Source organism: Gymnoscopelus microlampas (genome assembly GCF_963454915.1).
Source record: "Gymnoscopelus microlampas genome assembly, chromosome: 8".
NCBI classification, from domain to species: Eukaryota; Metazoa; Chordata; class Actinopteri; order Myctophiformes; family Myctophidae; genus Gymnoscopelus; species Gymnoscopelus microlampas.
The window spans coordinates 35,237,149-35,251,278 of record NC_139945.1 but is presented as its reverse complement, the minus strand read 5'-3'; the positions used below and the strand labels follow the sequence as shown (position 1 = coordinate 35,251,278).

General features: G+C 41.6%; 1 protein-coding gene across 1 annotated transcript in view; it reads left to right on the top strand.

Moving 5' to 3' along the window:
- si (sucrase-isomaltase) overlaps window positions 1-14,130 on the top strand; it is a gene marked incomplete at both ends in the record, with an annotated part of 108,036 nt that overhangs the window by 80,145 nt on the left and 13,761 nt on the right. Inside the window, 10 exons of the mRNA XM_084064645.1 lie at window positions 487-615; window positions 2,246-2,362; window positions 2,476-2,538; window positions 3,309-3,425; window positions 3,670-3,760; window positions 4,080-4,218; window positions 4,889-5,022; window positions 5,555-5,589; window positions 6,249-6,365; window positions 13,798-13,946. Of these exons, the coding sequence (XP_083920771.1) occupies window positions 487-615; window positions 2,246-2,362; window positions 2,476-2,538; window positions 3,309-3,425; window positions 3,670-3,760; window positions 4,080-4,218; window positions 4,889-5,022; window positions 5,555-5,589; window positions 6,249-6,365; window positions 13,798-13,946 (1,091 nt within the window). The remainder of the gene's footprint in view (window positions 1-486; window positions 616-2,245; window positions 2,363-2,475; window positions 2,539-3,308; window positions 3,426-3,669; window positions 3,761-4,079; window positions 4,219-4,888; window positions 5,023-5,554; window positions 5,590-6,248; window positions 6,366-13,797; window positions 13,947-14,130) is intronic.

Genomic DNA, 14,130 nt, shown 5'->3' with positions numbered 1-14,130 from the left:
TATCCAGTACTCCAGACGTTGTATTAAAATGGTGTGATCTAACGCAGCGGTTAGATCAAGGAGTAAGAGGACGGATACCCTAAGATGTAACTTTTCAAGTGCTGTTTGAGGGGTTGAGGAGGGTCTGTGCGACCAAAACTAAGATTTTATTTAAAACATTTTCTTTTTTACTTTCAACCAATTAAACCTTATATACTTAGTTGACTGGGGTCCTCCGGGGCTCTATAGTTTTGTTGTTTTCCCTCTACAACGTCGCGTTGTGAGCTTGTACATTGGCAATTATTTTACGAATGTTCACCCCAGAATAAGGACGCTATAGGGTTCAAGTGGTTAATGCTATTATCCATCATAGTGGTAATTTAATTCAGAAGTTGTTTACCGTGTACAACAGTCAACAGATAGTCTATGTCTAGACATTGAATGACAATGAATGAGCCTATAGATTAGGCTAATGTAATGTGACTGCTCCCATTCTGACCTACATAGGATGTCCAGTATGCAGACATTGACTACATGGAACGTCAGCTGAATTTTGTCCTAGACCATCAGTTTCAGGGCCTACCCGCCCTGGTTGACAGCATGAGAGGACAAGGCATGAGGTTCATCTTCATCCTGGTAAAGGAATTTAGCATACATTATATGAAAACATTATGCATGATGCAGTTGCCACATTAGAATGTGAGTGTTTTGCGGACCTCCAAAACAGTTTGTAATTTAAAGTTAACTTTTACTTAAGTTTATCCTATGTCAGACCCAGAGATGTCTATGCTTGAGAATGTGTCTTATTGTGTCATATTACACAATAAGACACTGAATTGGTATGTTTTTTTTTGTTTTTTTTTTTACATATCGTTGACCACACGGAATGATGCAATGATAACAGTGAGAAATGCTAAAAGTGGTTCTTTGGCTCACCATTAGAGGTGCCTAGAAAAAGAGGCAGGCATAACCCTAACAGAGGCTGAATGGCTGAATATATATGTAATGTACTATCCACCACTACTAGCTCTGGCCTTTGGAGAGAGTTCTCATGGAAGAACATGATTAGGTTCTTTATTACTCCAAGGAGAAAATACTTACAGAATGGTACACCAGAGTCAGGGAATTATTGGAGAGATTGCAATAATACAATGGCTGACCACTTCCATATATTCTGGGACTGTCCAGTAACCCAAAACTACTGGCTAGAAATGTTATCAGATATCAACACAATAATGGGTTCTGAGCTTGAATGTACTTTTACCAATATTTACCTGAGTAACATACCAACCAAATTTAGCACCGCAGATAAGTACCTTCTCAAAATACTATTGGTAGCCAGCAAGAAGGCTATAACCAAGAAATGGCTGGACAAAAACCCACCAACGAGGGAGGAGTGGATAGCCATTGTACAGAACATATATACGAAATGGAGAAACTCACATATTCTGTAAGACTCTGTATGGATACATTTTATAAATACTGGTTAAAATGGATATTATATATGAAAATGGATATTCTGTGAAGGATCTTTAAAGATGTAGGGGTTCGAATATATATGAATGTATGTAGGTACGAGTATGTGAATCTGTGCTATGTGTGGAGGTACATTGCTTGAATTATATTTTTTATATTATATACTTTTTGTATTTTTTATTTCCTGTATTTTATTTCTCTATGTATGTTATTACCGGTATATATTTTTATTTCTTATATTAATTTTTTTTCTGCAATATTTGGGAACCTGCTCACCAAGCTGTTAGAATCAGGATCAGAATTGGAATATTTAATGGCAAATTACCATGGACTTTACCATCAAGGACAAACAAACTGAGATATTTCTATAAAAGGACTGAAGTTGCTTTAGCTTAGGATCCCTCTCCTCTGGACTGAATAGCCCACAGCATAATGAGTGTTAAATATACCTGAAATGTACTAATTTAATGTAATGCCCATGACCTGACATGACCTGCCTGTTCTAAAAATGAAAAAGAATAAAAAGTGGTGCATAAACCGAAGAAGTAGTAGGGAATAACTAATACAGCGGCTATCTTACAGCGGCTTACATTTACTTTGTACGGCAGCTGAGCTACAGTACAGTAGCACCTCAATCACACCAAAGAACCACTGAAGAACCAATCGTGTGTGTGTGTGTGTGTGTGTGTGTGTGTGTGTGTGTGTGTGTGTGTGTGTGTGTGTGTGTGTGTGTGTGTGTGTGTGTGTGTGTGTGTGTGTGTGTGTGTGTGTGTGTGTGTGTGTGTGATAGGATCCAGCTATCTCAGGTAACGAGACCGCGCCTTACCCTGCTTTCCAGCGTGGCATAGAGAAAGATGTCTTCATCAAATGGCCAAAAGCACTCGGTGATGAAATCGTCTGGGGGAAGGTAAGGCGAGAGAGACTATTCACACAAAGAAAGAGCTAGCAATGCAGAGTTGGAGAAAGGAAGTGATTGTAAATACAATTGAAGTGCTAACGTTTCCTCCTTTTCTTTGTCAGGTGTGGCCTGACTTCCCCGGCGTAATAGTGAACGAGTCTCTGGACTGGGACACCCAAGTGAAGGTAGAACAACAATCCAACAGCCAATCCCATAAGATAGATAGATCTTTATTGGAAATACAGGTGTGGTAGCAGCACCGCAGTAAGCATAAAACACAGGATTGACACGAGAGATAAAATAAATGAAAATGTAATAAAGTCTAATCTATCACCAGCAGTGTTGGGTAACGTTACTTTTAAAAGTAACTTGTGTCCTGGGCCGTTTGTGTAGCAGTGGTCCAGGCACCTAGGCTCCAAAGTAGTCTGACAGCGCGTCACGGGTTTGAGTCCCGATCCTGACAGCCTTTGCTCCATGTCACTCTGCATCTCTCTACCCATTTCCTGTCAGACTACTGTCCTATCAATAAAGGCATAAGAGCCAAAAACATGTTTTCTTAAAGTAACTTGTTACGTTACAGGATTACGGTACTATTAAAAAAAGTATTCCATTACGTTACAGGATTACCTTCTGAGAAAAGTAGCTTTTTAGATTATTCTTGCGTTGCCGCTGTGGAAGTTTGGTAAACAAAATCAAGAGTGCAGCCTACCGGAGTGACCATCAGTGTTGTGGAGCTGTGCTGGGCTTCACCAAGGCGAAAAGTAATATTAACACACTGAACATCTATCGTCCATTAGCGGATATGTACAGATAATCGACACTGAGGCTCACATTATGTCATTGGAACTTCTCAGATACTCAACTACCATGATTGGATGTAGTATGTCCTATATTAGATCTATTAGAACGTTTGCACTGGTATTTTACATCATCTCTTGTCTGAACTTACTTCCAGCTATACAGGTCATATGCAGCATTTCCAGATTTCTTCCGCAACCGCACAGCAGAATGGTGGCTTCAGGAGATCAAGGACTTCTATGATTTAACAATGAAGTTTGATGGACTCTGGATTGTGAGTGATCTGAATAATGCAGGGGCCGTGCCATTTGTATACAAGCTAAGTTTGACTACACACGCTAACTAACTATGATGCTCACATACAGTACAAATCAATAAGTGTGTGTGTGTGTGTGTGTGTGTGTGTGTGTGTGTGTGTGTGTGTGTGTGTGTGTGTGTGTGTGTGTGTGTGTGTGTGTGTGTGTGTGTGTGTGTGTGTGTGTGTGTGTGTGTGTGTGTGTGTGTGAGCGCGCGCGCAGGACATGAATGAGCCTGCTAGCTTTGTCCATGGTACGGTTGGAGAAACTTGTCTCGGTGAACCCTTGTTGGAGAATCCTCCGTATATGCCACGTAAGATGAGCACAGAAAACACTATCATATGTTGTTTTACACTTAATTAATGTTTCCATATGAAAACTAATTGAAAAAGGTGAACTAATTGAGCAACTGTGTTTGTATTATTGTGGTTTTGCTTGTATAGTTTTGTATTTATGTGTTCATGCTCAATGATGCGTTTCACATACATTTTGTATGCATTGCACCTTACTGTGTGTGTGTGTGTGTGTGTGTGTGTGTGTGTGTGTGTGTGTGTGTGTGTGTGTGTGTGTGTGTGTGTGTGTGTGTGTGTGTGTGTGTGTGTGTGTGTGTGTGTGCGTGCGTGCGAGAGTAGCCCTGGAGTCTAAACACAGGGGTCTGAACCATAAGACGCTATGTATGAACAGTCAACAGTTCCTGAGTGACGGAACACCAGTCAGACACTATGATGTCCACAACCTCTACGGCTGGTCACACACCAAGCCCACATACGAGTATGTACTGTATTGTATACAGTGTGAACTGTGTGCGTCTGTGTTTTTGCAAGTATGATTGTGTAAGTAAGCACGTGATATTGCATTATTGAATAATAAGTAATGCTTTAAACTTTAAACTAAACCTTTTTTTGTGACAGTGTGAGTCAGGAGAATAGGTTGCAGGGCATTTGAAATGCAAGGGTTATACACTATGGGACGACGCTGAAAGACTTTACACAAAGAAAACAGGATGATCTTAACCATCATTTAAACAGTTTAAACAAGGCATGTAGATGTACCCATGATAAAAAAGAAAGGGAAAAAGGGGTCTGTAAAAAATATGTCTTGAACCCTGGGAATACTTCTTTTTTTATGTTGCCTAATGCAGACATGGCAATGTTAAAAGGTCACTATTAAATATTTGTAAGGCACTAACTTTCCAGTGTATACTGTATGTACAGTATGTATATTTATCTACATTGTCAGCACTCTGCCAAGCACCGGGACACCTGTTTTGCTGAGATGAGCATGTACTAAATTTTGAACCACCCTTCTTCTTACATTCATTCTGCTGTTGTGGTTAACCCAGAGAGGGATCGATGGGAAAGGAGCCTGCAGCGTTAATGTCACGTAGACATGGGCGTGAGGATTGTATTTGAGAGTGATTGATCCTGTCTCCTGTGTACAGTGCTCTGTTGAATGTGACTGGCAACAGAGGAGTGGTGGTTACTCGCTCCACCTACCCATCCAGTGGTAAATGGGCTGGACACTGGCTGGGAGACAACAATGCCAGCTGGGACCAGCTATACAAATCAATCATAGGTGTGTGGGTGTGTGTGAGTGCCGGTGTGTGTACAGATATTACAATATTAAGATGATAATAATACCCAAGGGGGGTACTTTACTCTGATTATGGGTACATGGGTCATGTAATAAGTACAAGGTGAAACTGAATAATGTTGCAATCACTTAAGTACCCATAATCACAATCAATATATCCTCAAGGGTGTCATTGCTTTTATACACGCTAGTAGTTACCATTTCATCTACAATACTCTTGACAGAAACTATTTATCCCAAGTTATGTTACTGTATGTTCATGTGAGAAATCACTCATTTGACCAGTCATTTTACATGTTAAATGTCATTTTACAGAATGGAATGCAACATATAAACACAATAAATAGTCCTGGCTAACAGTGTGAGAAAGAGTTGACAGGACAACCAATAAAGCATTGGCTAGTCATGCTTGATGAGAATGACTAGCCTTATGGAATGGTATTCCATAAGGGTGTGTTCTCTCCTCAATGCTGTTTATCTACCTAAACAAATATCTCTCTCTCTTGGTCCACAGGCATGATGGAGTTCAGTCTGTTTGGCATCCCCTATGTAAGTATGATAGCCTGATCTTCATTTTGATGAGACAGAATCCCATTGATCTTCCAAAGCAGAATTACAATGGCAAAATGTTCTATTGTATTTGATTCATTTGATGCTATGACACAAGGACAACTGGAGATGAATCAAGAAAGCATTTTTTAATTGCAATGCTCACCATATCCCCATAAATGGTTGTCCTTGTCCTCGTAAACAAGAATTTGTCTTTAGTTGATGTGTCTGGTTAAATGAAGGTTAATGTTTATCATTGTCACCACTTCTATTTATCTGTCTCTATTACTCTGTGTCTGTACTTGTCTTTTCTCTCTCTTCATCCTTCACCTCCCACTCTGGTCTCCTCTGTCCTCTCTGTTCCTCTTTGTCTACCTCTCACAGACATGATCTGTGTCACCCTGTATCTGTCCTTCCTAACTTTCCTTTCATTTCTTTCCCTTTCGCTCCATCTCTTCCTCTCTCTCTCTCTCTCTCTCTCTCTCTCTCTCTCTCTCTCTCTCTCTCTCTCTCTCTCTCTCTCTCTCTCTCTCTCTCTCTCTCTCTCTCTCTCTCTCTCTCTGTCTCTCTCTCTCTCTCTCTCTCTCTGTCTGTCTGTGTCTCCCTGGCCTTAATGATGATGATAACTATGGATTGACTGTCTGTCTGTCTCTCTTCAGACAGGGGCTGATATATGTGGTTTCTTCAGCACTGCCGAGTATGAGATGTGTCTTCGCTGGATGCAGCTGGGGGCCTTTTATCCCTTTTCTCGTAATCACAATGGCAAGTTCAACCCGGTGCGTACAAACACACACACACACACACACACACACACACACACACACACACACACACACACGGTAGAAGATAGACCTGTTACAGTAGGTGTCATAGTGTCTGTGGCATTCATTCTAGTGGTGACCTTTTACAGCCTTGGAACACATTTGAGAAATCCAATAACACCCGTCCGGAGATCGATCCCGCGGGGCCAAATTTCCCCACACCGGAGCTGCAGCCAAGACACAGTGGGTGTGTGTGTGTGTATGTACGTGCAAGGTTTGTGCCTGTACAGTGTGAGTTAGGGGTATAATTTGATGTTCAAGGTGATCCATGTACAACTACCCTCCATCCAATGCAAACCCATCCCACTACCAGCTGTCTCGGTCACGTACTAATACCTTGCTAATGGGTGCTTTAATAGCTTGAATATAGGAAGGAAAATAGACAGAAACACAACAATACAAGCAGCAGAGGACAGATTTGGAGGGAGAAAGAGACTAAAGCCTACAGCATACTCCAAACAAAGCCAAACTTTTTTCGGCTTTGGCAGGGCTTGCCGAACCTAAGAAAGTTTGGTAAGACTTAAAATGAAGGTCGGGTCTATAATGCGTTTGCGTTATAATCACATTTATAATGCATTATAATGCATTTATAAGGCATTACAGCACTTTTTATGAATGTTAATAATTATGCATAACAACTTATAACAAGGTTTATGAAGTATTATACTGTAACTATCATTGGCAGAATTTGTCGCTTTAAAGCGTCCATGGCAGGCAAAGAGTTAAGTATATGTTGATGCCAATACGTTTGTATTTTTACTCAAGTCAAATTTGAAGGCCAGCGGTCCGGGCTCCAATGTAGGCTGACAGCGAGTCCCGATCTCGACGGCCTTCGCTGCATGTCACTCCCCATCTCTTTCTCCCCGTTTCCCGTCTACCTACTGTACTATAAATAATGGCATAAAAAGGCCCAAAATAAATCTTAAAGACGGGGTGCCGTGATTTTCAGTGATCCCCCCCCCCCCCTAAAACATAATCATCAGGTATTATGGTTATACTAGGAGGAAGATTTTTTTCAAAAAAGTGTACAGAAATTGTTAAAATTATGTTTTCATGTGGACATGCCTCCAGTTCATTAAGTATACCTGGTTCTCACCTTAGCACCTCCTCCACCACCTTAGCACCACCCACCTGTCCTAGTCCCTCCTCCTCCTCATGCCCACACCTGTTGTGTTATGATAATGAGGGGGAGGGTTTGTTTTTACTATTTCACTAAAGCGCTGTTTCTCTATTGGCACGTTTGACCCTCAAGGTTTCAGCCTCCAGGTAGAAACTCAAAATAGTCAGAGAAGACATAAAACACCATAAAAACACCACCAGGGGGCTTAATGAAGTTCTATCAACCTCATAGACACATGAAAAACAGAAAAAGTGCAAAACCATGGCACCACCTCTTTAAAAAGAAAGGAAAATTTGAATACCAGACTTTTACTTGTAACAAAGTATTTCTACATTGTGGTATTGATACTTTTACTTAAGTAAATAGTGTGAGTACTTCTTCCACCACTGCTTATAAGCGCATTATAATGCATTATAGACCCGACCTTTAGGTAAAGCTTTATCCAATGTTCTTAGAGGACAAATCCACCTGTTCCAGTTCAGCTCCGAGTTCTAACCGTTAATAATAATACTAATGATAATGATAATATATCTTTACTGGTATGTACCCCTTGAGATGCATCATCTCGTTTTCGAGGGGGGTCCTAAAACGTTACACCGTGGCCACTCAGAAGTCTGCCTAGCAACACTGTGGCTCACTTGAGCCACTCAAGTTTTGTGTACAGCGCTGGAACAGTGATTTTATCACTTGGATCTCCCTCCGATGTGCTTTGGCAAATTTGTCACAGAGGTTTTGCCATTTCTTGTGACAGGTTTTGTTTACGGTCCCTCCGAGAGGGATTATAGAGGTGTTTGTACCTCCTAACCCCCTCAGCCAATATCTCTGCAAAACTATCCTGGCAGGATCGAGCCTTGGGTGGAACGAAGAAACAAAACAAAATATTTCACCACCTAGAACTTCTGACCAATCGCACACAATGTACACACAATGTTCGGCGAGGGAGGTGTTTGGCTAGTTAGAAAATGTTGGAGGTGCAAGAACTGCCGAGCAGAACGTCTGCAAGACGCAGAATTGCTGCAGCCTTGAGTGTGTGTGAGAGAGCGAGAGAAAGATTTTAGATTTTTAAGACCACTTTATTAAAACCTTTCCAAAGCCACTTTTTGCAGTACAAGAAAACAACCATGACCATCAAATGATTCTATCCAAACACAGAATTAAAACAACATCACTTTTGTGATGTTGTTCTAGAGAGAGAGAGAGAGAGAGAGAGAGAGGAAAGACAGATGAAGGGATACAAAGAGACTGTGCTGTAGGTATATATTTAGGTTAACCTCTGCCATGTGTTTCCCATTGGATATCCCACAAATCCCACCTTTTTGTGTGTGAATCCCACAATCATTTCACAGAACGACCTAAAAATTCACAATTTAGTTGTATGTTAACCACCTTATTTTCTGGAAATAAAAACTCACTTGTGGAACTACAAGCTGAAGTACACTATATAGGATATTGAGATGTTGAAAACGGGATATCAAAAATTGCTAGATCAAGTCAGTAAAGAGACATGGGAAGCAAGAGAAAGAATAAAGTCACAAAGAGAAGAAAGAAAGAGCCCTGTTAGAGGTTGAAAGGTAAAATAAGATCAGGTTTTTAACAAGGTCATTGGTCAGTCACTGTGCAGTTCACAGTGTACACAGTCGACCTATAAAACTGGCCTATCATCAGTCACCTTGTTTTCTTGTTGTAAGATCCAGGCTGCTTCATTAAGCATTTTACAACACAGTATAAACATCAGCTACAGATCAGAGGGTGGACAAGGTCAGGGAGGGACATGGAAAGAGATAGACCGCTAGATGGAAATGAATAAAAGAGAGATAGAACACAAGCTTAGCAGAGAGAGAGAGAGAGAGAGAGAGAGAGAGAGAGAGAGAGAGAGAGAGAGAGAGAGAGATTTGCAGAGTCATTCACTGAGCCGTGCCCCATTTCACCTTGTGTGTTTCTGACTTCAGAGAACTTAAGCAGCTGACCTCTGTGTAACCTCCCTACACTCTGAGCACAGCCCACAGCAAGAGATAGACATTGGATAGATAGACGTTGGCTGAAGAGATAATGGGTGGAGAGACATTGGATAGACAGACACTGGGGTTTTGATTGATTGAATACGTTATCAACGAGTATTAACAGCACAAGTAGTACAGTCAAAGGTTATGCTAAAAGGATAACACAAAATAATCCAGGGGGCTTGTTTCCATTGTGGTCCATGTTGGATGTGTGTTGAATAGATAGACGTTAGAGAGATACATGTTGGAGAACACATGCTGAGCAAAGAGTAAAGAGAGAGAGAGAGAGAGAGAGAGAGAGAGAGAGAGAGATTTCTCTCATTAACCCTCTGGCGCATAGCCGCGGGAAGACCTTTTAGGTTAGGGGTGCGGTTTGTGCAGCGCGCGTGCATGAGGACCCCCCATGCACGCGCGTACATTTTTCGCGGTTCTGGGCGGATTGGGTTAGTTTTTTTCCCAGTTTTTGGTTTCTTTATTTCGGTTTTAGGGTTAGGATTAGGGTTAGGTTAGAGTTATGTTATTTAATTCTTATTTTTGCCTGATTTTACCGATTTATTATCAAAACAAAAAAAACAAAAAAAAATTATGGGGGGGCGGTAGGGGGTGCGGTACCTGGGGGAGGGGGGGGCGGCCGCACCCCCAGCATCCCTACTTCCCGCGGTACTGCTCTGGCATCTGCAGGGCCGGATTTATAGGAGTTGAGGCCCCTGGGTTAGACACATTTTTGAGGCCTCCCTGCGCGCGCCAGAACTTTAATTCGGTTAATCCGCTAGGGTTACTTTACAATTTGATCATTAAAAAAAACGCTAAGTCCGGCCCTGGGCGTCTGGCATTTTGTTTTAAAATACAAAATGACTATCCTTTTTGCTCATGGGCGGTACTGTATGGCCGACTTTTTAACTGAGCCATGCACCATTTCACCTTGTGTCTTTCTGACCTCAGAGAACTTACCTAGCAGAACCTCTGTGTAAATTCCATACACTCTAAGGCAGTTTAGAGCACAGCCCACAGCCATGGTGGCTCCATAGAGTTATAAAAGAACTAGAGTGGTAACCGGAAATCCCCGCCCATTCGCTTCTACAGAGTTGCCCCCCCAGCGCATACTCCCTGGTTCCCCGTTCTTCCGTGTTTGGGGACGGAGACGTTGCGGGGCTCCGCCGTGTCGTTTCTCGTCGCTGGGGTTTATATATAGGTTGGCTGGAGAGACGTTGGTGTGCATAGACGTTTTGTGGAGAGACGTTGGGTGGATAGATGAAAGGTGGACAGACGTTGGGCGGATAGACGTTGGGCAGATAGACGAAGGCAACATCACTGCCGATGGGCAACCGTTCCCCATAAAGTCACCATGTGGTTTTATGTAGTGCATGGCCAATAATCCCAAAACGTTTCGCATGAAGTTTTAGCTGACTGTCGATCTGGAGACCAAGTACTTATTGGATGGTTCTCTCTACCTTAGGAAGGACACGTCATGCAGGCCTAGTCGCGACTCTTTTGCTCACTCACATACTCTTTTCCATCTCTCACACACACACACACACACACACACACACACACACACACACACATACACACACAGGAGAGGAAGGGATTAGTAGCCAAAAAGCATTCGTTCAAGATGGCTAATTTTAGAGCTGTGGGTTAAGGACAGACAGACAATAGAGGGCAGGGCAAACACACACACACACACACACACACACACACACACACACACACACACACACACACACACACACACACACACACACACACACACACACAAATACCAGCCGGCTTACTATCCTAATTACCTTCCGTAGAAACCACTGATTTTAGACAGATTAGTGCACAGCACTGCTGAGCAGGGAGGCAGGTACAACTCCCAGGTTTGCAGATAATTCTAATCTTGTAAATTCCCCTTCCCCAGAAAATGAAATGATAATCTGGTAAACTCCTAGGGTCGCGAGATAATGAAAATAGTGTGTTTTCAATCAATCACAATGCTGCTGGAAAGTACCCGCCAGGCTACAGCTAATAATTAGCATCACGTTATCACATGCAAGTTATATTGCAGCAGTATGTTGGAATTATCTGTAGTTTCATTGCTGTCTTTTAATGTCCCTGTATACATGTATATAGTTATTCAAGCTAACACACACACACACACACACACACACACACACACACACACACACACACACACACACACACACACACACACACACACACTCTCACTGCAGTTGACAGACAGTCTGATTCATAAAAAAAACAGACAGGACGCTAGACACGTGCACACATACTGTACACTGTAAACGGACACACATACATGTGTATGCACACTGCAACAAGGACCATGCACACACATGATTCTGTCATATACAGTAGGCCACTAATGTCCCATCTGGTTCTGCCAATGATGAACCTTGGGTAGAATGTCTTCACAATCTGCTTTTGACATAAATGCATGTGAGTCTTGTGTGTGAGTCTAGCACGTGCATGCATGCAGAATGTGTGTCCCCATTACAGCATGTTCTAGAAAGCAACTTAATACGTTAAGAGTGGCCCGTATCTATAAAAGAAAATGCAGTACACCTTGTCCTCCTTCTCAGATGTGGTACCTCCCTATAGGCTATTATTACAGACACCACCAATTAAGTTGCAGATTAAACTGGGGTAGACAGTCTAGTGTTATGTGATGCAGTGGTGCTGCATGTGGCAGGACTGCTCACACATACTTTTATCTGTTCCAGAGACCTTCAAGCATGATGTGACATTATTTATACTAGGCCGGTGCCTTACTCTGGACCAATTACTCAGTAATGCATGCCATATCTGGTTAGTGAGTATAGGCAATATTGCCAATGTAATGACATACAGTATATACCGTAGAGTTGGCTATACCCCCATACACATATTTGCATTGCAATTATGTTATAACTTTTGAATTATATGAATCAAATTGTCTGTGAAGGTGAACAAATAATAACACATTTGAAGATGTTATTGGAATCGGAGTAGACGGTCCTCCTCTGGAGATGTTTGATACCTCACTCTCATTGAAGAGATGGATGGATGAGGGAGAAGTTGCCAGGACACTACATTTTAAATCCTGGCCCCAGGATATTGCATAAAGTCCCAGTGGTGTCATGCCATTTTAAGGCTACTATGTTGTTGTTGTTTTTATTTTAAAAATGTTTTATATATATTTCTTAATGTTTCATTATTAAGTCAATTACATATTGGTGCTCCTAAAATGTTGGTGGGTCCTCCAAAATGTTTGCTGGTGCTGATTTTTTAATTGGGAGCACCAGTGTTACCAAGCAAATGTATTTCATACATAAGCATATAGTATTTGGGGTGAAATCTATCTTCTTTTTACTGGTGCCAGTCTGAACAGTGAATACATGTTTTTTTTTTTTTTTTTTTTTTTTTTGTTATTACAGTTTTGAATTTCACCCCTGACACATACCCCATATTACAACACTAAAAGTCTTGAAAAACTAAATGAAAATAAAAACTAATGAAAAATGACAAAGTATAATGACCTTGGTATGATCATAATACTGTCCATGTAGCAAGACAGGTGTACCGGTATTCTCTACGTAAGCCTTTGTGCAGCACTCAACACTGTTGTTTTTAAACGTTCTCTATAAATAAAGTGGATTGGATTGGAATGTAAGCTGTATAAGCTTAGTTATACCATCATGACAAGCAAACCATAATATTAAATGGATGTTCTAATTTGGTTTACTGTTGATCTAAAATGAAAGTGAAATGGATTACAGTATTATGCATATTAGTTGTGGGCTATCTTATCGGAGGCATGCAGCACTGTTGATGTTATAATGAGATGTATTGTTGAAATGTCAAGCAATGAGCGTACGGTTTATTCGGTTTATTATGTTATATTTACAGCACACCATTCTGTTTACACCCACCACTGTCAGGGTCTAGTGACTAGGCAGTAAGCCACTGTTTTCCAAGGTCACACGAGCTCAGTGGTAAGAACCGTCCCCAGAGGTTAACATAGGCAATAATTGTTGCGCTCATTCACACAGCTTGAGCTTGTCTTGTGGCAGAACAAATTATCAGGGGAAGTGTTCTGCCTATTGTGTCTTTTGTGTAGCAGTAGTACAGGGAATTATGTTTTTGTGTGAGTGAATGTAATACAGATTTCCTGGGGGGGGGGGGGGGGGGGGGATAACAACCACATGGGAAAATGTTTTGGGCTTTTTCTCTCTCCATTGTTTTGATAGGCGTACTGTGTTTTTTGTTGCCGTTTGCGTAATAGAGGCAAGATCCTGTTTCGTGGAATTCAACCTTTGCTGAGGCGTCCCGTGATGTTCTGAACATCCGTTACACACTCCTGCCATACCTCTACACACTGATGTTTGAGGCTCATGTCCATGGGAGCACTGTCGTCAGACCTCTGCTGCATGAGTGAGTGCACGTACGCATGAGCGCGCGCACACACACACACACACACACACACACACACACACACACACACACACACACACACACACACACACACACACACACACCCCTACATATCGTTGCTGTCGGGCAGAAACCTCTTATCTCCATATTCTAACTTTTTGTGTTTTTTTGTAAATGAATGTCC